We start from the raw sequence: 23,565 nt of genomic DNA, 5'->3' as shown, positions 1-23,565 counted from the left end.
ACTACAAAATCCATTCCTGAAAAATTCCCCACACTTACCCACGTCAGTTAGCACACAGTCATTTGCTATACATTTGCTACCCTTCGTATGACCTTATTTGGAGAAGAAACTAGGCTGTGCTACACTTTAATGTCCATTTATGGAACTGGTTTCCAGGACACTTAGAGTTAAAGGATGAAACACAACATGCCTAACGGTCTTTGAGATACTGCGAGTATTTTATTATTGTTGGCCTACTAATAACAGCCCCGTGTATGGCACTGCACAACACCACCATGCACTGAGTTCCGATCCCTGTTATGGACCAGAATGTTCATCACATTCGACCCCGTGGCATCTCTCAGTCCACTGCCTCCCTGAGGTCAGCCAAACGATGCTTGACTCCTTGCCACAGAAGCAGTAGCTGAATCATTTGGGAGACTGAGGAAGCGTTACGGGCAGGGCTGGAAACCTATTTTTTCTTGTTTCAAGGAATTCCCACCCAGCTCTGTGCTTGGTCCAGGCTTTCTTGGCAGCCCAGCAGGAACGTCACTGGAAGGACTGCTCTGCTTGCTTGATTTGAACTGTAACAGGAGGATGGGCCACCCGGTTCTCAGAGCTCTGGTTCTGGGTGACCTGGTGTTAAAGGACTGCACTGGCTTGCACGATTCACACAGACCCAGGCATCCCTCAGGTCCTCTCTTCAAAACTGCCCCCATAAAGATCAGGACTTCCCAATGATGGGGATCCAAGAATGTCAGGTGGCAGGAAGGAAGAGGGCGGATGGTCTGGTTCAATCAGATTCTATCAGGAGTGCAGAGCGTTAGAAAGAACAGGCCCACAGTGGATCTCTTAGTATTGCTCTATTGCAACAGCTGCCAAGCCTGGCTGAGTGGCAGGAGACCTTCCTGAAGCGCAGCGCAGCATCAGCTCGGAGCTCTGCAGTAACACTTCTCAGCCCTACGTGGTGGATAAAAGTACTGCCGAATTACAACGAAAGTAACGGGAAAGAACGCCATTATTGAAGTGGAGAGAAACCGCATTTAGCCCACCCTCTAGCTGTAACAGCTTACACAGAACTCTGACTTCCTGCCAGAGAACGGTGAATTTTGCTTCAGTTTCAGGGAAAGAGAAACTGTAGACAGGAAACTGCCCGTTCACCCAGCCACCAGGGTGACACACATTTAATAACACGGCCGGCAACAAGACCTCGAACACACTCCCTACATGTTGATTCTACTTCTTGAAAAGTGATCATCTGGTGTTGGCTACCAGATCCCTAAAGTTGACAAAATCATCAACTCCCCCCTGCAGGAGAATAGACACAACCAGGCCTGAAAATGCTGTGGCCACCTGTGAGCAGGGAGCAGTCCAGTGGCAGGCCAAGATGACGTCCCAGTATCAAGACTTCTACATGACAATGAAAAGTCTTATCTCCTTGCATCAGGTGCCACAGCCAAGTTGGCCTCACACCTGTCGATGTTTTGGGCCCCCCCACCCACCCATTGAGTAATCGTGGGCATATCATAAACATCTCAGAGACAAAATTTCCCCCAGGGCCCTTTTCCAAAACCTTAGCTCACTTTTAATTATACAACTGTGGTAGCTACATAATTGTATGCCAACTTGACAAATAGCTCTAGGGGTGGAGTCTAGCCTGTTAATCAGGTCACAGCCTGATGATGCCTCCTTGTGGGTGTGGTCTTCTCATGAGGATTCTGGGAGGTTACTCTTTTTCTCCCCAGAGGTGGAGAAAACTCACTCTCTCTCTTTCTCTCTCTCTGCTACACCTTCTTGCTGATAAAACACGAGGAGCCACACCCAGAGAGCTGGAGTAGTATCATGCCAGCACTGAGATACTTTCACTGCCACTGGACCCACAAGACTTTCTACCCACTGGCCTGTGATCTTCCTGCATCCGACATCATTGCATGGGCTGCGTGAGTCTGAAGAGGAATTTATGGACTAGTATCAGGCATACGGGCTAATATCTGACTTATAGACATGATCTAGACTGAGCTGTTTTCAAATATACAATTGCCCTTTGATATAATGTCTCTCTTGTACACATGAGTGTCTCTAGCTTTCTCTAGTCAACCCGGCCCAACATAATAACAAACAGCTTATTTTTAAAAGACAAATGGCACCCTGCCCTTGTGGTCCCTTTGGCATGAAGAAACAGTCGAGGTGCTATTTTATTATTGGCGAGAAAGTAGCAAAATAATGTCCAACACTTAGTTGTAATTACACAAAAACCAAGAAATTAAAAGAAAAAGGGAAAGAAGCATGTTTGCCCTTGTAAGTAACCTCAAGAGCAAGGCAGTGGCTCTTAGCTCAGCGCAAGCATGTCTCTGAAGAGCAGGAGAGAACATCGAACCATGAGCACTTGCCTCGCAGGCCCCAGGGGAAGCGCCACTTCCGTTCTCTAATGCTAGACTTCAGGGACTGAAGGGGGAGAGAGCAAATCAGATTACAAACTTGTCCTGGGGGTGCGGGGGGTCAGGCTGTGGGCTGTGTTCCGAGGGCTAAGTGATCATCCGTGGGAAGTTCTGACATTAACTTACCCAGCTCTCTTGGAGACAACGCCGGCCGCTGCATATCAAACAAGCCCACACTCTGCTACCATGCATGCAAAATGTGTTTCAAAAGTTACAACTCAGAGGGTGGAGTGGTCATTGCTTTTCGGGTCCAGGGGAAGAAGCCTTGTTCCCAGAGTCTGTCACCTTGCTTGGCAAAAAGGAGTTTGCCCGTCATGTCCTAGCCTATTCTTTCCTCCCTTTCCCCAATCACCGGTTCATCAAAGATTTTTGAGCACATACTTCTATGCCACATCCTGTTTTAAGGACTCACAAGAGTAGGGTTAAATCTCTTGTTCACCAAGAGGATCCTGCCACGTTTGTGCTCCTGGCCAACAGGAAGGTACAGAGTGCTGTTTGTTGCAGATACCCCTCTCTGGGGACACTGCTCGGCCTCTGAGGAGGTACTCAACCTTGGGCCAAGTTACCTGGGCTGGGAACTCTGGGTTCTGATCATAAACTGGGATGACAATACTTGCACAGGATCCCTGGAGGTGTAGTGGTTACACGTGGGGCCCCGGTACTCAAGGTTAGCAGTTCCAAACCACCAGCTGGAGAAAGCTGGGGCTTTCTTCTCCCATTACCAGTTACCATCTTGGAACCTCACAGGGGTTGCTCTGCCCTTTCCTACAGGCTCCTTCTGAGTTGGCATCAACTTGATGGCAGTGAGTTTGGCTATTTTTGCAATGTTGTGAGAAGCAGGTCGGCCGGTGTGAACAGTAGGTAAAGAAGAATGGCTGGCTCTTGTCATTAAGTGCTACACACGAGATGAGACCAACGGCGTTGGATGGGCCGAGGTCTGATTCTGTTACTGTCCCGACTTTTAGATATTTTTAAGGCGTCAACACTCTTCCACGTGAACACTTAAATCACAAACTTTGCTATTTCATGCACTTGCACTTCAGCTCTTTACGCGGGTCAGAAAATAAAATTACCAGGCTGATGAACAAGAGGGAGGTACAGCGAAGTCCGTAAATCAGAACACAGCTAGGTACAGATCTGCAAACTGGAACGGCTTATCAGTATGCAGAATTGGGTGTTGACAATAACTTGGGAGGACTTAATGATGAGAGTACTTAAGTGCAGGCTTAAAAAGCACTTAGGTCCTTACAAGTTGAGTTAGCTGATAAGTTACAGCCTAGTCTTGAAGGTCCCCCCCCACCCAGTTCTCAATCCCGTTCTCGGGAGTAACCAAGCATGTGATGCTGTCATTTGGAAAACATGCATCTTCAATAACAACAGCAGCCACAAGGCTCTTTGCCCCCTAGGTTCCAAACTACCATATTTGGCGATAAAGCAATTTATTTAGAAAGAATCTAAAACCACAATCCTTGTGTGGGGTCTTTTCATCTAATTTGAAGCCCCGACTATGCACCTTGGGACTGGAGGTAATAGGCTAAGGGCCAGAGCCTGTTACGAAATTGTGTGCAGAGGAATTTATTGTGTGTATAAACTGCCTAAATACCAGTGTTTGGCCTTCTCTAAATAATCCTGGATGATTATTTATTACACATTTTACACCTTGCTTCTCTCCTATTTTATATAACCCCATTGCTATGCTGAAACCACCTGAAATGATATTTAAACTTGCTTTTGAAACACTGCTGAGGACAAAAAGATTTTTCATATAGCTCCCAGCACATTCTTGGACCCTAACAATTAAGCAGTTATGTTGACTAGACTTGTGTAATTTTTGCAAGCGTATTATTAATTAAAAATAGCCTTTGTGGCAAATAACCATTTTAAGCTGGGTCCATGTTTTGACCCTACATCAAAAGGACCCTGCTGTCCTCCTATTACATCGTGAAATGAGAAGGTTACTAGCGGGCCACTGTGACCTCATCTGAAATCACTCCCTATCGAATTAAATTAAAAACAAGCAATGTGAAGATAAATGAGCCCCATATTTTCTATCTCTGAGAATTAGGAAAATGGAATCGTCTAAGAGGTGCATTGAAGAAAAGTAACTGATAGGCGAGAGAGAGAGAGAGAAAGAGAGAGAGAGAGAGAGAGAGAGAGAGAGAGAGAGAAAGAGAAAATATGAGAATGAATTGAGACCAGGTGAACTTTACAGCTTGAGGTAACAAAAAATGCCAAGCTTTGTGGAGGTGGAAGACACCTTCTAGACTTGAAAGTCAAACCCAGCTATGTATGTCTAAGAGGCACACTGCCCCTGTGGTACTCAAAGTGGGAGGTAGGGTCGAAGTCACATAAAAACACCTTGGGCACTTTTCAAAAAACAATTTTTCCCCTGGATTCCAGAAGCATGTGGCTGCTAACCAGAAAGTCAGTGGGATGAACCCACCCACTGATCGGCAGGAGGAAGATACGGCAGTCTGCTACCAGCAACATTCCCAGACTCTGAAATCCTAGAGAGCAGCTCCTTTCTGGGAATTGAAATGGACTCAACAGCGGTGGGTTTTCCTTGACACCCATCTGTTCCTCAAATGTGGCCCAATCAAGAGGAAGAGGGACTGTAACGGGAGGTGGCCCATGGGAGCAGGAGAGGCAAGATCAAGGGCTGTTGCCTTCAAAATCCTTGAGTTTATCCCAAAGGTAACCAACTGATCTTGGGGGGAGTTAGCTAGGTATCTGTATACTTCATAATTTCCTTAACTTTAAATTGGCACCACAAAGCCTTCCACTGTTGCGTGAAGATAAAATCGGCTATAAATGTATACAGCACTTATCCCGAAGTGCCTCGATATCGACCTCCCTTCTGTGTTGTTTTCATTTTAAAACGTTAGTGTTTTCTTTGCAGTTAACGAGACACTGTGCCCTACATCTTCGTGCCTGCACTCTGCTGTTGATGGTGGTAGGTGCTTTCCAGGAGGCTCCACCTGACTGAAAACCTATGCGCAACAGAGTAAAAGACGCCCCGCTCTGCAGCATGCTCACAAGTGTCCTGTTTGAGCCCACGGTTGTAGCCACTGTGCCCATCCATCTGCTGTGGGCTGCCGCCTTCTGCTTTGCTGCCCTTGTACTTGACCGAGCACGATGCTCTTTCCCAGAGACCGGTCCTTCTTAGGACATTTCAAAAACGCACGGGACGAAACTCATCATCCTTGCTTCTAAGGCGAATTCTGGTTGTATTTCCTCCAAGACAAATCTCCTTTTTCTGGCCGTCCAGGGGCCTTTCAGTACTGTGCCTCAAAACCATCATGCAGAGGAACCCCTTCTCCCTCAGACCTTCCGATTCAATGTCCAGCTTTTACAGGCACTTGGGAAGACAGAAAACGCCGTGGTTTGGGTTAGGCACAGCTTTGCTCTTGAGCACGTTAGAGTTCTTGTGTAGCAGTCTTGTCCAAGGCCGTGTCCTTTCATTTCTTCACCAGTGCTTCCATGCAGGAGTGCCGATTGTGGAGCCAAAGGGAATGAAATCCTTGACAAGACACCAAAAGAACCCTATTGCATCTCATCAATTCTGGTCCACAGCGACCCCACAAAGGGTTGCCAAGGCTGTGGATGATTAGGGGAGCAGACAGCCTCATCTTCTCCTGCAAAGCGGTTGGTGGGTTTGAACTGCTGACTCAGCAATCAGCAATCTAACACGTAAAAAAAACCCCAAACAACCAAACTCACTGTCATTGATTCCATGTTGACTCATAGTTACCCCCCACTCTCACCCCAGCCTGTGGGTTTCTTTTTCCCTTTATACATTTTAGTTTATTGTCACAAATTTATAGATTGTATTTTGTGTAATTTTTAAAAAACATTTTATTAGGGGTGCATACAATTTATGACAATCACAGCCTGTGGGTTTCTAAGACTGTAACTGTTTATGGGAGACCCAACACTTAGGTTTTCATAACTTTTAAAAAATTCAATGACTGACCAAAACTGTTAACTTTCTCAAACAGTTGAGAAGACTAAAAGTTATGTGGGTGCTAAAAATGAAACTCATTTTCATTTATTTAACCATTTACATGAGGAATAAATCAATCAGTGATTGTGTGTGTGTGTGTGTGTGTGTGTGTGTGAGAGAGTGAGAGTGAGAGTGAGAGTGAGTGAGAGAGAGAGAGAGAGAGAGAGAGAGAGAGAGAGAGAGAGAGAGAGAGAGAACGAACACTGGGAGGCTTCAAAAATTTAATGGAAAAATAGAATTAGAACATCATAGAAAATGTTTTACACAAACATTTTCAAGCCCCTTTGTTCATATAAGAGGGAGCCCTGGTAGTGTGGTCTGCTATGAGCCAGTAACCCCAAGGTCAGCGGTTCGAACCTATCACTTGCTTGAGGGGAAATGAGGCTGTCTGCTCATGTAAAGATTTAGTCTAACAAACTCAAAGGGGCGGTTCTGCCCTGTTCTATAAGGTCATTTCGAATTGAAATGGACTCAGTGACAGAGACAGTGTGTGTTAAGTTAGGAGGGAAAGTTAAAAAAAAAAACACACTACAAACTCATAGAAGCCTTTATTAAACAAAACCACGAAAATGTGAAGCTACTGGTTTTCTCAATATATCTTCCATCCAGATCTTGGCCCTCTGGAGGCAGTATTTCCATCCTTCCAACTCTTCTCTCCAAAGACTTCTGTGTCCTTAGATCTATACCACGTCAAAAAGGCACTTGTAGAATCCTCCAGAGGCTCGGGTCAGGCTCCTTTTCCATGTTGACTTTGGGTTATAAAGAGAAGTGTGAAGGGGCAAGATCAGGGCCGTAGGATGGATGAGATGAAATCCTCCTCCGACAGCGCTGGCTGACCGCGCAGCGGGGCTCACCGCTGCGTGACGGAGACGCAATCCTCGCGGTCCCTTTCTCACCAAGCCAGCTTCTCATTTTCTTAAAACGTACTCATCGCGAAGTCCGGCTGTAATCTGGTGTTGTTTGAGAACAATCTACAAAGACTACTCCTTTGGAGTTCTCTAAAATCCTTCCAGCGACCTTCTACGCTGACCTCTCTGCCTCGTATGTAATCGACAAAGCTGCCCTGCTCGGAAGGCCGTTGGGTAGGGATTATTCTTGAAGGCATGCTCAGGAGACGGAGACTCATGGGTCACGAGGAGAACTTGTCTGTAGCCGTCTGGTGAGCACATGCCGGGTCATATTTTGTTTGGGATGAGCCTGTGCATATGTGACCAGGAGTCCAAGGAGTATGACCAGCTGCTTGCCCTTTCTACTCACTGGATAGACAACGTTCATGAGAAAACACAGAGCATGCAAAGATGTCCTCTCCTTCATTTACTTTTTGGGAAAAGGTCCTAGTTTTAAAATTCCTTTTAGCTTTACATTGCATTTATGATGCAGTTCCATGAGATCTGAGAGCTAGGTGTTTGCTGGGTGGCGCACTTACGCTTTTAATTTTTCTTCTAGTATCACTCACACAGGCCTACTGAAATATTTTAAATTCACCAGGGCTTGCTCCTAATTCTTTCTCTGCTTCAGCAGGGCACTCTCTTGTAAACCGACCGTACAACTACCATACATATTTCTGCATACTTCTCTTTCCAGTGCTGAGATGTCATTCTTAGGAGCTGGGAGGTGGTTGTGTGTGTGAGAGGGCGGGTGATTTCCAAAAAAGGAGTCCTCTGGAAGTGATAAAGGGAGTATGGCAGTCGTACTCCACTGAGTGGAGTTAATGGTGGGGACCCAGGTCCCACCAGAACTAGACTCCCCCAGCTGAAATCTATACACGTTCTGGAGAGTCTTTACTGAGGCTCACTCACTGAAGGTCAATGAAGCTTATAAGGCAATTTCTGAAGGATGATGGGTTTATTTAAATTCCTTCAAAAGCAAACACTTTGGGATCTAGGCTCTACTTTACCAGGGGAGCCTTAGTGGGGCTGCCAGTGGAAAAGTGGGCAGTTCACACCCACCAGCCAGTCAGCAGGAGACAGACGAGGCAGTCTGCTTTCTTGGGCTGTTCCACAGTTGAGTTTTTCAACTACCTAACTGACATAATATTAAAAAGGCCTGTCAGTTTCTTAGTGCCGGTTTTAAAAATTTCTAGAAGGATCCAGCTATCATATAGAATTATTTTTGGCCCACTTTAATTTTACCATGCAATTATACTTTTTAAAGACAGAGAGTATTGATCTGTTTGGTATAAATATGGAAACTCCTGCCTGTCCTAACAGGCACATTGAGGATAAAGACGGACCTGCACAAATGTGTGAAGAATCTTCCTAGGCCGGGAGGCAGGGAGGGACTGAGCTAGGGCTTAAGGCAGGACAAGTTCATGATGCCCCAGGCTTCCCCCTACTAAGCAGGAAGAGAGGCAGCAAATGTTGAGACCAGGACATAAGCAAAACACGAGAGGCATTGGAAAATCTCACCTATCATGGCATTAGAAAGGGATGCTCACAGCTGGGCCTCGGGCAGAGCCAACTGCCTTTGACGGCTCCAGTTTTCTCGTAGGTCCCAGGACGCTTGGGCTCCTTGGAAGCATTACAAGCAGAACAGGCTACACTTGTCCGCATTTCCAGTTTTATGTCACTGCTTTGACCCATGGCCATTAAGAAGTCTTAATGGGGACCGAATGAAAACGTACACATTCGCTCACCGTCAAGTGTTCCAGGAAGCCTAACTGTGACGGTAAAATAAAGACCGCACTCCCAGCTGTGGGTGCGCTAAGCAAACGCATCTGCAGCGGCTGGTGGTGCGAAACGCACGCACGCACGCACGCGCGCGCCGAGGCGGAAATACCCAAACAAACCAGGGCGGGCACCGCAGAAGCAGAAGTTTCTCCAACGGGCGGCACTCGCCAGAAAGTCTCAGAAACCAGGCTTACCTTCGCACACCGGGCAGCACTCCCCGGGCACCTTCACAGGGTTCATGCAGCTCTGTCCGCAGGCGGTGGCCACACAGTGGGACTCCCCATTGATGCACTGGCAGAAGGTGCAGTCGTCCTCCCGCCATCGGTCGCCGTGGGAGCGGATCTGTTCACTGGCAAAGCAGCCAGCGGGCTTATTAAAAGGATACACTGGATCTGAATCAAAACAGGGCTCAGAGTCAGGCATCCTACACGTGACCCCCACCTGAAGCCAGAGCCATCCCTGACACCCACCCCCTCACCCCAATTCGAGGTATTGGCAGCTGCCAGGCCAGTGGGGGGGAGGGAGGGTGAGGATGGGAATCTGCAGCATAAAAAGTTGTTGGGCAGGTGTTAAAACTTCACAGGGTTGGAAAACTTGTTGGAGCTGTGAGTTGGTAATTAGAAAGCACAGATCCATTTCAGGCTCAGAAAATGTTTTCTTGAGTTGTTCACTTAAGAGTTGCTCACACTTCTACTTCATCACCTGCCAAGTGTTAAGAACAATATCCCCATCCTCGTTTAAAAGTGCTGCTGCTGCTTCTAGGTCTCACTGAGGGTAGGGCTGGGAGCCCCTCAGGGGCTGTGGCCTTGCCCTAGAAGAGGCTGGCTTACACCTCAGCTGGTGCTTATGCCCCACAGGGAAGGCGGGGAGCCCCAGCCTTGCTTCTCCTAGGAGCTGGGCAGCGGTCAGTAACCAAGGGAGGAAGATAAAGGTAGCCAAGGCTACTTGCTACAAAGGAAGTAAAAGCTTCCCGAGTTACCGACAAGGAAACACTGCATAAATACGGAATGCAGAATCCCGATCCATCACTTGAGTGACTTTTTCAGAAACACATAAACAGGCCTCAACAAGCCAACTGCTCGGTGCTGGGGGGCAAATCTAGCAGTTTTGAGGCTGGCTATCTCTGTTGCATAAAGGCACTGGGGATTTTTCAAAGTACCAAGATTTAAAACAGTGCAGTCACAGCTTTGCAGGTGGTGCAGGCCGAGACCAGCATTAGAAAAAAGACTTTTAAAATTCTCTTATGAAAAAAATCTTGCACAACATACTTTTCCATTTCCACTTTGAGCCCAGGTTTGCATTCCAGGTGTGAGCAGTAAGCAGAACCCTGCCCAGACAGCTCACTACAATTAATACACAGATGTGCCCGTCTATGGCTCTAACCCCAACCACCACATCGTTTCAAAGGCAGATTCAGGCCCGGGGCAGCCAGGCAACTAGCCATCAGCAAGATTCAACGTTTGATGTGATTGTCTTTATCATTACTATTTCAGTAATTATTACACTGGTACAGCTAGGAGCTGGAAACACAGGGAATCCAGGACAAATGACCCCTTCAGGACCAGTGGGGAGAGTGGTGATACTGGGAGGGTGGAGGAAAGGTGGGGTACCAAGGGGGAACCAATCACAAGGATCTACATAGAACCCGCTCTCCGAGGGAGAGATAACAGAAAAGTGGGTGAAGGGCGATGTCGGACCGTGTAAGACATGGCAATAATAATTTATAAATTATCAAGGGTTTATGAGCGAGTGGGGAACAGGGAGGGATGAGGAGTTGATTTCAAGGGCTCAAGGAGAAAGCAAATGTTTTGAGAATGATGATGGCAACAAATGTGCTTGGCACAATGGATGTATGTATGGCTTGTGATAAGAGTTGTATGAGCCCCCAATAAAATAGTTTTTAAAAATCCCAGCAAATATTTAAGAAACTAATTTACCTCTCTCTGTGTTGGCTATAATAACTTCTAAGGTGGGGCAGTAGGGTGGGAGAAGAGACTGTATATACTCGTGTATAAGCCGAATTTTCCAGCACATTTTAATGCAGTTTTTGTGGTAAAATTAGGTACCTCGGCTGATTATTTGGTTTAGCTTATACTTGAGTATATACGGTAATTGTTATGAACAAGTATTCAATATTAGGAAGGAGGTAATATTTTGGGGGGGAAAGCACAATGATCTACATATTTTCAGAGATTTCCTCTATAGGATAGATAAAGCTTAAATATTGGGGTAGGGGAGAAGATTTTAGGAACAAGAAAAAAAAGGTGCAGGACAAGGTGTGATGCTGTCCTCCTGTCCCTTTTGCAGAGCTTGCAGGGTGGGCATGGCTGGATGTGGCCTGGAGCGCTGAGATCCAGTCACCGCAGAAGGCTCATGAAGGTGTCCCCTCAGAGCAACCAGCTGGTGTGATTGAAGTTACACCAGAGCCCCAGGGCACAGAGTGGTGGGTCCTGACTCAACTGCAAGCACACAATGCGTGCAGTTTTCCTGAACTTTAGTTTTCCTAATCTTTAAACTGTGTGGGATGCAGTGGATGATATTCTGAGGTATCCTTCTGAGATGCTGGTTTACAAATGTCAGTGGCAGGCAGGCAGAGCCTTACCAAGCAGATAGGACCATGACATCTTAGAGGGAAGAGGGCACAGAGAGAAAGCAAGTCTCCCTCCTGAAACAACCAACGGGGCAGGCCACACCTGACACCTAGGTGGCCTGGGAGCTGGGGAGAATGACTCCATTGTCACCTCACACCTTTTCAAAGGAGAGGAGTACCAGGGGCCTGGTACCAAATGAAATGGCATTTTTATCAAGGTTGTTCCAGAGCTGATGGGCCTGCTTCTCAGTGCCTGGGCTTCCCACTGTGAGTGGACCATCAGGGAGCACTTGGTGAATTCTAATGTCGGGCGAAGACAAAAGCTATAGAACTGCAGAACTGCCCAGAGGGAAGGAAAAAGCACTTCCCTGAAGTTTCACGTTGGTCGGAAGACAGGGCTTTGCCGAGCTCTCAGATGCTAACCCCCAGGAGCGCAGGATGAGCATGCCCACAGGTGCACTGGAAGAAAGCCCTGGGAGGCGGCTTTGGGAGAAAACATCGCTGAAAACCCAAGGGGGCACAGCTCTACCCTGACCCGTGAACGGATGGGCGAGGGGAGCGGCTCAATGGCAATGGGTCAATGGGTTGGGCATTTGCACCAGAGAGCAACTCCCTCTGTGAGGAGAACGTGGACACTCAGGAGACCGACCCTAAAGCCACAGAAAGGGAATTTCTCCTACATTTGGATGAGCGTGAATTGGGGCAATTTTGATACTAACACTCTAAACCATGTTCTGCCTTATTAATCTTTAACTGGTACCTCTTCTTACCTTCACAAACAGGGCAGCATTCCCCTTCTGGCACGTAGTACCTCTCGCAGTTGACCTCGCCGCACTGGGCAGTGAAGCAGATGGAAACACCCCCTTGGCATCGGCAGAATCGACAGTTGTCCATTCGGAACATATCTCCATCATAGTATTCCACATTGTTGTACACACAGGCTGGCTTTGTTTCTGAAGGGAGTGAAATCAAACCAACGTCACTCTGAGTGGGGCCCACTGATGTTGCCCAAACAACCTATAGAAAAGTCTGTCCGACGGCAGAAAGTCATACATTAATGGAAACTTAGAACACAAGAGTAATTCAAGTTAACCAAAGCAACAAAGCTTACCAATGTAAATTAAACAAAGTGTACTGTAACCCTCCACACCATGACCCAATCTTCTTAGCCAACTCTGCACCAACTTCTTCCCACCACTCTTTCACCAAGCACAGTGTCCTTCTCCAGGGACGAGTCCCCTCTGATAAAATGTCCAGGGTACCTGATGACCATGAAACTACCTAGGCACTATGTGCCTTGAAGGAAGTACATTCATGTTGTCAGATCACTTTCTGTCTCAAACATAGATGATCAAGGTCCACATTGGGTTTTTTGTCGACTTCAAAAATCACTTGGGTATTTCTGGAGGGGAGCTTCTCGTGTGTCACTGTTACCTATTCAATTATTTTCTTTCTTTGCCTGATTTAATAATCTATCATTTCACTAATGCTTGATGTTTTACAGAACACCCCCTATAGGCCGCAGGTCATGAACTCTCTACCTGTTCTTGTTGTCAGGTTAAACAAGTAAGTTAAAACTCAAAGGGACCCTCTGTTCAACAGAACCAAACACTCCGGGCCTTGCACCAGCCTCACAATGGTCCCTGTGTCCGAGCCCACTGTCGCAGCCACGCGGCCATTCCACTTCATGGCAGCGCCTCCTCTTCCTCACTGGCCGCTGCCGAGTGTGACGTGCTTCCCAAAGGCTGCCCCTCCTGCGAACCCGTCCAAAGCTGTGAGGTGAAGTCTTGCCGTCTTAACTTCTAAGGAGGAGTCTACCTTTAATTCTTCCAAGATAGATGTGTTGGTTCTGCCCGCCCACGGTGTATTTAGTATTCTTTCCTACAGCACAATCCAAAGGCGGCAGCTGTTCTTGTTTTATCAAATGTCCAGCCTCTTTTACACTGCGTTGTGATCCATACTGAAGGCAGCCTCTTTGATCTTCATCTCTAAGTGCTTCAAGTCTTCTCACTTGCAGTAAGTTCGTATGGTCAGCAAATCGAAGGTTGTTAATGAGTCTCTCTCCAATCCTGACACTGTGCTCTTCTCCATGTAGTTCAATTTCTCAGATTATTTGCTCAGTAAACAGACTGAGTGAGCCTGATGGAAGCACACCAACCTGATCTACACCCTTCCTGACTTAAAACCAAGCAGTCTGCCCTTGTCTGCATGAGTATCTCTTCTCAGTCTATGCACAGCGTTCAATCAAGCGTTCAAAATTCCTATTCTTCACAATGTTTTACATAGTTTGTTGTGATCCATACAATCAAACACCTTTCCAGAACCAATCACACACAGGCAAACATCTTTTTTATAATCTTTGCTTTTGGTCAAGATCCATCTGATATCATCAGTATTACTCATTTCCTCGTCTCTTTTCAATCTTCCTTGAATTTCTGATAGTTCTCGTTGAACAGCTGCAATGGGTTTTGAATTATCTTCGGCCAAACTCTGCTCGTGGGTGAGATTAAGGATGGTTAGATGATTTCTACAGTCTGTTCAATCACCTCTCTTGAAAAAAAGCACAAATCTGGGTGGATCTCTTACAGTTCCAGTTGGTTAGCCAGGTAAATTGCCTTCTAAACTTCTTGGCACAGATAAATGCGCATCGCCAGTGCTTCATCTGCCTATCAGAGCATCTCCGTTGGTATCTTGTCAAACCTTGGAGCCTTGATTTTGCCAATGCCTCAGTGCAGTTTGGATCTCTTCCTTCAACACCATTGGTTCTTGACCATATGCTTGCTACCTTCTAAATGGTTGAACCTCGCTTAATTACCACAACACAGATTACCTGACATAGAAATTATAATACTATGTTTAGGTGTAACCAGATGCTAAGCAATTTGCCCAAAGTCACACACAGAGCAAATGATGGAAGTAAGCACACTACTACTAACTCATGTAACTTAAATCACATTACCTTTCCACAGTGTTTGTTATGTTTTCATAGAGAATGAGAGCCCAGCATTTACAATTATCATCATGTTACTAACAGCTTTTAAATGTTTTCTGCCCTGAAATATTTCCCCTAAATTTATTTTCTTTTCTAATTTCACTTTACTTTTAACATATCCCACTAAACAATGCTTGTACAAGAATACAAATGCGAAAGAACTTTGAAAACAATACTAACAAACTGAATCCAGCAAGATGTAAAAAGGATTATACCACAAACAGAATTTATTTTATGAATGCAAGGTTGGCTTAACATCCAAAACTAATAAATGCAAAATCGATTGATGCCCTATTTAATCGATTAAAAGGCAAAACCATATTATTGTCTCATCAAAGAAAAAGCTTTATGACAAAATCCAATATATTTCATGATAAAAAATACCCCATGACCTCACAAAGCAAAGGCACTTCCTTCAACCTAATAAATGACAACAGAAAGCTCACAGCTAGCATCACATTTAATAGTGAAAACTGAACGATCTCCCAGTCATATCAGGGATAAGACAAGGATGTCCATTCTTTCATTTCTATTCAAGATCATATCCAGGGTGATTGGGCCAGATAAGGAAATAAATAGCATTCAGACTAGAGAGAAAGTAAAACGATGTATGCATATGACATGATCATAGTTATAAAAATCTAAAGAACCCACCAAAAGCCTATAGTTAGTTATTAGAACTAATAGACAAGGTAAGCAAAGCTTCACAGTATAGAATCCATAAAAAGTAAACTGCATTTCTACACACGTCCAATAAACAATTAAAATGGAATTTTAAAAGAAATTGTACTTACAATAGGATCAAAAGAGTAAAATACATAAATTTACTTTGTATAAAGGCATACGTTTAACAAAAGGCAAGACTTATAGATGGGCCACTACAAAAGAACACTTACCTAAATAAGGAGAAAGACACTGAATGTTCATGGATTGGAAGATTTAAAATGCTAAGATGGAAATAGTCCTCCAATTGATTTACAGATTCAACCCATCTCTATCAAACCCCCCAGTGGCCTTTTGTTTGTATGCGTTTAAGAATTGCAGAAAATTCCTATCGAAATGCAAGACAACCAGAACAGTAAACAATCTTGACAAAGAATAAATTTGAAGGACTTATATACGTCCCAATTTAAAATTCACTAACAAGCTATAGAAGTCAAGATGGTATAAGATTGGCCTAAGGACAGAAAGGAATTGAGAGTCCAGAAATAAACTCTATTTACTGATTTTGAAACAGTGCCAAGATAATTCAGTAGGGAGAGAGTTTCCCAACAGATATTGCTCGGATGATTGGATAGTCAAAAGCAAATGAAAGAAGACAGACTAATACATCTTAGAGCATGTACAAAAATTAATTTAGATATTCAAAACCGACCACAGATATATGATCTAAACAAAGGAGTTAAAACTCTAAAACCCTTGAAGGAAACACAGGAATAAATCTTCCTGTATCTTCAGATGGGCCAATGGTTTCTTATCCATGACACCAAAAGCTGGGGAACAAAAGGAAAAATAAGATAAACTCAACTTTAGTAATGCCTGCACATCAAAGGACACCATCAAAACGGTGAAACGATAACTCACGGGAGAACATTTTTGCCAACAATATATCTGTTATCTGGAACTAATTTTTTAAAACTCTCATAGCTCTGTTAACAAATGGACCAATAGTCCAGTTTTAAAATGACCAATTATTGAAACAGACACTTCTCCAAACAAGACATGTAAATGACCAGGCAGCACATGAATAGATATTCAATCTATTGAGTCGTCAGGGAGATATTAAAAGCACAATAAAATACCACTTCACACTCATGAGGATGGCTAGACTAAAAAAGACAAAGGATGACAAGATTGATGGTGATGTAGAGAAACTGAAACTCTCATACATTGCTGGTAAGAATGTGAAATTTGGCAGCAGATGGCAGTTCCTGAAAATACTACAGTGTCACCAGCTGACTCGGCAATTCTACTCCTAAGTAAACACCCAAGAGAAAAGAAAATCCGTATGTGCACATAGCTACACACGCAAAGTCCAGAGCAGCACTATTCCTAACAGCAGAAAGTGGAAAGAAGCTACATGCTCACTAACTAATACGTGGATAAACTTTAAGTATATTGATATACTTAAGCATAAATACTGACACAGGTTACAGAATCAACAAGCGCTGGAAACATGCTAAATGAAAGCAGCAAGTCACAAGAGACCATATATTATGTGTTTCTCTTTATATGAAATGCATAGGTACATTTATGAAGATCGTAATCAGCAGTTGTATAGATAGGGCTTGGGGAGGAATGAGGAACGAGAGTTAATGGGTCTGTGGGTTTCTTTTAGAGGAGGAATATTAATGAAAATATTCTAAATTTTATCATAACCGTGAAAGCACAACTCTGTAAATATACTCAAAACCATTGAAGTATACAATTTAATTTGGTGAATTGCATGGCACATACCTCAAAAAATTTAAAGATATTCTAAGGCTAAAGAGATCTCTCTCCTCAGCTATGGCACCCTCTTCATTAAGATGGTAAGTGTGGATTAAGATAAACACATGGATTACAATATATGCATCTTTCATGTACTTGTATGTCTGTCCCAGTACCATCGCTTAATATTTCATCTCGCGTGTCTGAAGTACTTTAGACTCTCATTGCATTTTGAGTTTACATATTTCCATTGTATTTAAAGACAATTACTTTCTCATTTGACTTTGCAACAACCTGCTATGAAGACAGAGCAAGTTAATTCATCTCCAGCTTTAAAAATCAGGATAGTAAAATTTACAGAGATTAGTGGAATTGGCTTAAGTCATACAAGTGACCATTGAGTGCTTATGTCCACCTGTGCAGTGAATGGGTATTTATTTGATCTTCATAATAATAGACCTAAGAAGCCCTTGGGACACTGGGTTAGACATTGTCTGCTAACCACAAGGCAGCCATTTCAAACTCATCAGTGGCTACAAGGGAAAAGGCTAGGCTGTCTCTTCCCACAAAGATTTAGAGTAGCGGTTCTCAACCTGTGGGTCGCGACCCTTTTGGGGGTCCAACAGCCCTTTCACAAGATTCGCCCAATGATCACAGTAGCAGAATTACAGTGATGAAGTAGCAACGAAAATTACTTTATGGTTGGGGGTCACCACCACATAAGGAACTGTATTAAAGGGTCGTGGCATTAGAAAGGTTGAGAACCACTGCTCCCTAGCAATCAGCATGGACTCAACCACAGTGGGGTTTTGTTTTGTTAATTATTTGATTGAGTGAATCAACCACACCTCCCATCTGGGGGAAGTAAAACATATTAATGCAAGATTTGAGGAAGGGAGGAGAAGGATTCTGGCTACGAACAAGTCTGCTCCAAGATAACTTGTGTGCGTGTGTGTGTGTGTGTGTGTGTGTGTGTGCGTGCGTGTGTTGCACATGAGCATGTAGCTCTGAGGGGAGGGGGCTGACCTGGACTGGAGCAGTTAGGTTTCAATAGCGAAGGCACAGGGAAGAAGGGAGAAAAATTAAGAAAGATGAGGAGTCTCCAAAAGCACAGTCTGGCAAACACAATCAGTCCTTCAGGGGGAGGAAACCATGCAACCTAATGAAATCTCTTGTTTGATGCAGACAGAAATTTATAGAGACTATTCAGAAAAATGCATGATAGAAAGGCTAGCTATGGTCTTTGAAGAGCAATGACCAATTATTTCACCTGTTGGGAGTATAAATGTGAATTTCTAGGCCCTATAGAGACTGATTCTATCTCTACAAAATGAAGATTTAAGTGGACAGAGAAAGGAAAAATATTGTGAAGAAATAATTTACTATGCAATTTGTATTTCTCAATGCAGAGATGCATAAAAGTGTCTCCTCAGTGATTTTTGTATGTGTTTTGTGTCTGCCCAATTAAATTTTGTTCCTAAGTTCTCAAATCTTCTCTACATCCTTTAATATATTCCAGAACTTCTGAAAATAAGCCTTAACAGTGTACACTGCTAATAAACTCTACTGCCTGTCAAATTATACTGACTGGCATGATGAGAGGTATATAATTTTAGAGTAGGAAAAGTCTAAAATGTAGAACTTTATAGCAAATGTGAGAGTGAAAAAACAAACAGGTACACACTTTCGCAGCTTTTTCTTTTCAACATCTCAGTAGAAAAGAGTTACTATCTTGCCTTTGGTCTCAGAGGTAGTGAGTAGTACAGGAAGCGAGTGAGTCGGCATGAGAGACAAAGTCTTCAACTCTCTCCAAAAGTCAATGGCAGCCTGATGTATCCCAAGGGGAAGAGTATGTGGGTTTCCCCAAACACAGAGGGAAAACAGCCACACCAATGAAAGGATCTTTTCTCGGAATTAAGAAGTGGGGTGGAATTGTGCTAGAGCTGCGGTTCTCAACCTGTGGGTCGTGACCCCTTAGAAGGTCCAACAACCCTTTCACAGGGGTCGCCCGATTAATAACAGTAGCAAAATTACAGTGATGAAGTAGCAACGAACATGATTTTGCGGTTGGGGGGGGGGTCACCACAGCATGAGGAACTGTATTAAAGGGTCGCGGCGTTAGGAAGGTTTTGAACCACTGTGCTGGATTATCCTTAGCAGATCTGATTTAGGGTTGAGGAAACAGAACAAATACTTGCAATGGGTTTTTATCACTCTTGAACACAATGAGCTTCAGCAGATCCAAGGATACAACGGGTAACCAGTAACCACATACTGAACAGAACGACTCCTTTGAAGAGCCAGGGTCTCTTCTTCACCGCAGCTGTCGCCATCATGTCTCTAGAAACATTACTGGGCACTGCTGCTGTTCAGACAGTGAGCCCTTAATAAATGATGCTGCACCGGTTTTCCTCTTGCGAGGATTCATGTCTGGGTTTTTTAGGCCACATTTTTACACGAGGAGGAAGTGGGCTTTGAATATGGCGTTCCCTTGATCAACCAACTTACATGCTGGCATAGTACAGAGAATCCTGGCAATGGCGACATAGATTACTCTCAGTTTTTATTAATATTAATCTATGTCTGAATAAATGGGAACCCATTATTCCGTGGGACAAACTGACCTTCATAAAGACCCTCAGTTATTAATGCTCATATAAAACCTGCACTTAGTGCTGTTTAAGGAGCAGCGCCCCCTGTAGGAACAATTGTCTTCATGGACAACGATGCGGAATGACACCAAACAGATGTAATGCGCAGGCCGAGGCTGAGCTGTGTGCTCGTCTCCCTTCCCAGAACAACCATTTGCTTTGCACGATCCTGCTGTGTGTCACAACCCTCTTCCTGCTTCCCAGACTAGCTCCTCACATTTCTCAGTCCTCCCACCAGTGCAAGCAGAGAGAGACTTGTCATCATGTGGATGATGTGTCCTTACTGCTGCGAAGGTTGACTGACCAACTGGCATCCTGTCAAGTCCAACTCCAAGCAACCCAATAGGGCACAGAATAACCTTTATTTTTGATGTCTAAGGCTGTACATCTTTACAGGACCAGACTGCCACATCGCTATCGCCAGTCTGGTCCTGCTAACTAGTCTGTCACAGAGAAAAACTTCACTACTAAGCTTTACAAGCTCAGAGAAATCTTGGTAGTTGAATCTAGGTTTTACTCAGCAATGAAATGGCACAGATGGTGAATTCATTTGATTAATTTAGGATCCTTTTATAGTGAAGACCGTAAACCCATGACTCTCTATTTTATTTCTATTATTCTGCATAGACTGTGGGCAACTGGTCACATCGAAGTAAATGAGTGTTTCCACTATCTATACTTGGAATTTTAGAACCAAATGCCTCCAGGATTGAAGACACTGGACAAGTGTCCGACAATGGGAGGCCAGCAGACCTGGAAAAGACCTACTTGAGAAAGAGTAGAAGCCCCTACTCAGCCTGAGCTGACTGCCGAGAAAGTATTGTGTGTGGGCTGGAGCAGTCAGAGAACCGTTTCTGGAATTGTTCTACTATTGCTTTGGAGGTCTATTTCTAGGTGATGACTCCAGTGACTTCTAAATTCACCTCGCAGGAGTCCTTTGGGATCTACACAACAACGTTCATACTCAGTCAGCACCATGCGAGGCCTGTGTCGGAGAATACATGCCCAGTTGGCTTTGTAACGTTCTGTAACGTTTGTGGTTATTAGGTGTCTTCCAGTTGGTTCCAGCTCACAGTGGCCTACGTACAACAGAAAGAAACGCCGCCGGGTCCGGTGTTATCCTGACAGCTGCTCTTAGGTTTGAGGTCATCGCTGAAGCCACTGCATCAATAGTTTGTCAAGGGCCTTCCTCTCTTGTGCTGACTCTCTACTTCAGCAAACATGCTGTTCTTCTTATGGGTCGGTCCCTCCTGATATGTCCTCAATACACACCACCAAGTCTCGCCTTCCTTGCCTCTAAGGAGCACTCTGGCTGTACTTTTTCCAAGACTAAGGTGACCAGACGTCCCGAGTTTTAACAAATGTTCCCGTGTCCCGCAGGATTACAAGGATCCACATGTGACCTCCTCCCTGGGAGATGGACGGCAGAGAAGGGGGGGGGGGGTAGGGAGACTCCGGATAGGGCAAGATATGACAAAATAACAATCTATAAATTATCAAGGGCTCATGAAGGAGGGGGGAGCGGGGAGGGAGGGGAAAGAAAAAAAGAGGACCTGATGCAAAGGGGTTCAGTGGAGAGCAAATGCTTTGAAAATGATTAGGGCAAAGAATGTATGGATGTGCTTTGTACAATTGATGTATGTATATGTATGAATTGTGATAAGAGTTGTATGAGCCCCTAATAAAATGTAAAAAAAAAAAAAAGTCCTGCTTTTTGGAAACACTACATGACAAGGTAGGGTTACATTGTTTCCAGCTGCCAAGTGGCTATTTTACCAGGATATGAGTTTTATGAATGGTGTCCCGCTTTACCAGTGTTCAAAGCTGGTCACCTTACGACCAAGACAGACGTCTGTCCTTCTGGCAGCCCATGGTACCTGCTGTATTCTTCACCAGCCTCACCCCTCAAATGGACCGATCCTGCTTTCACCTTAGGGCTGGGACCCTTTTCCCTTTTTAAACTTTAATTTTTTGTTTACATACCCATTTTACCCTTTTGTTTGTGGAATGTAATACTTGCAAAGAAAATGATGTTCTATGAAGTTACATAGCCCATCTCATCAACAAAGTCACTAACCGCACCCAACTAAGCTCCCTCCCCACATAGATGTAGTTCTTTTTCTTTTTTTCCCAACCTCCCTCCCTGCTCTACTGCCCCCACCCAACCCCACCCCACCCCACCCCACCCAACTCCCACCCCACCCCAACTCCACCCCACCCCACCCCTGGCCTCATCATATGCATTGTCTTCTAAAGTCTTATCCTCTGGTGTGAAACATTTTTCTTTTTCTTTGTAATAATGGTGGCATAAAATATCTTTACGAGACTAACTTTGCTGAGCACAGTGCTAATTCTGTCTTAAGGTGTTTGACAGATTCAACACTGGTTTCTGAGGATGCACAATATTCCACTGTATGAATGCTCCAGTGTTTATCTATTCTTCTATAGATGGAGTTTTTATTGTTTCTATCTTTTTTGCGATTATAGATATTGCTGCAATAAACATATGTCTGTTTGCGTTTTGTTCTTTATTTCTCTAGGGTCTAGATAAAGTAGAGAAACTGCAGTATCACAGGCGTTTGTATTTGGACTGGTTTAAGGGAATGGCATACTGATTTCCACAGTGGTACAATTCTACCATCTCCTCAGTCATGTGTGCGCACTCCAACCTCTCCGCCTTCTCTGATATATTCTTTTCTGGTTTTTCAATCTTGCTTTCCTCCAATCTTGGTGCTGCATTCTTCTTCATGTAATCCAGCTTCTCTGATTATTTTGCTCAGCATAAAGATGCAACAAGTATGGTTAGAGGGTAAAACCCTTACACCCATCTTTCCTGATTTTAAATCATGTAGTAATCCTATGTTCTGGTCCCACAACTGCCTCTTGTTCGTGCACAAGTTCCACACGAACACAATGAACTGTTCTGGAATACCATTCTTTTCACAACTATCAGTGGTTTCTTATGATGCACACAGTCAAGTGCCTTTGCACGTCAATAAAACACAAGTAAACATCTTTCTGGTATTCTCTGCTTGTGACCAAGATCCACCTGACACCAGCAATGATATCCCTGGTTCCTGTCCTCCTGGGAATCTGCCTGACCCTCTGGCAGCTCCCCGTCAATGTGCTGCTGCAGCCATTGTTGGATGATCTTCAGCAAAATGTTGCTTGCATCTCATATCACTGATATTGTTCCATAAGTTGAGCATACTGCTATTCAGTGCACTCCCTTCTGAGCTGAGATCTCTGCATCAGGGAGAACGCTGAACCCAGGAACCCAAACAAGTGTCCTCTTAAAGCTGCTTCCCTGGGGTTGTTCTTATTTTTAGACAAACAGCCGCAGGAGACGTGTCTCTTCATCTGGGTTATTCACAGAGTTGAGCACATTGATGACTTTATCATTCAGTGTTCTCTGTTCATTTCCAAGTGAGAAATTTCCATTGGCGAGCGTGCCGTCCTGCCCAGCCGGTGTCTCACCCTCTGGAAAGAAGAGCTGTGTATCTGACCCTGCCACTCGGGTGCTGCAAGGTGGAAGTCTAATTTAACATTTAACTCCAGCAACTTCCTAGACACAGAGGGCCTGCTAGCTGTGGGCTCTTTCGTCTGGTTTTCACTTTTACTTTAAACTCTATGGCTCTGTTCTCTGTTATTAATATTTTATCTGTAGGTTATGTATTTGTTCTCACCATCAAGTTGCCTTAAAGCAAGGCATAAAGCAATTATATAAGAGAAATGACAGAATTCTGCTTTTCTGGATGATGGTTATGAATCTTTGACATACAACACCTTCCAAAGGTGAACTTCTGACATGAC

General features: G+C 44.4%; 1 protein-coding gene across 6 annotated transcripts in view; it reads right to left on the bottom strand.

Annotated features, from left to right (window-relative positions):
* Positions 1–23,565, bottom strand: part of CRIM1 (cysteine rich transmembrane BMP regulator 1) — a 228,893-nt gene that overhangs the window by 75,641 nt on the left and 129,687 nt on the right. For all 6 annotated transcript variants that reach the window (XM_075535936.1, XM_075535932.1, XM_075535934.1 and 3 more), the window contains 2 exons: positions 12,450–12,632; positions 9,284–9,481 (listed from right to left, as the gene is read on the bottom strand). In XM_075535936.1, the coding sequence (XP_075392051.1) occupies positions 9,284–9,481; positions 12,450–12,632 (381 nt within the window). The remainder of the gene's footprint in view (positions 1–9,283; positions 9,482–12,449; positions 12,633–23,565) is intronic.

Source organism: Tenrec ecaudatus, chromosome 17, assembly GCF_050624435.1.
Source record: "Tenrec ecaudatus isolate mTenEca1 chromosome 17, mTenEca1.hap1, whole genome shotgun sequence".
Taxonomy (NCBI): Eukaryota; Metazoa; Chordata; class Mammalia; order Afrosoricida; family Tenrecidae; genus Tenrec; species Tenrec ecaudatus.
This window is presented reverse-complemented; position numbering and strand designations above follow the sequence as displayed.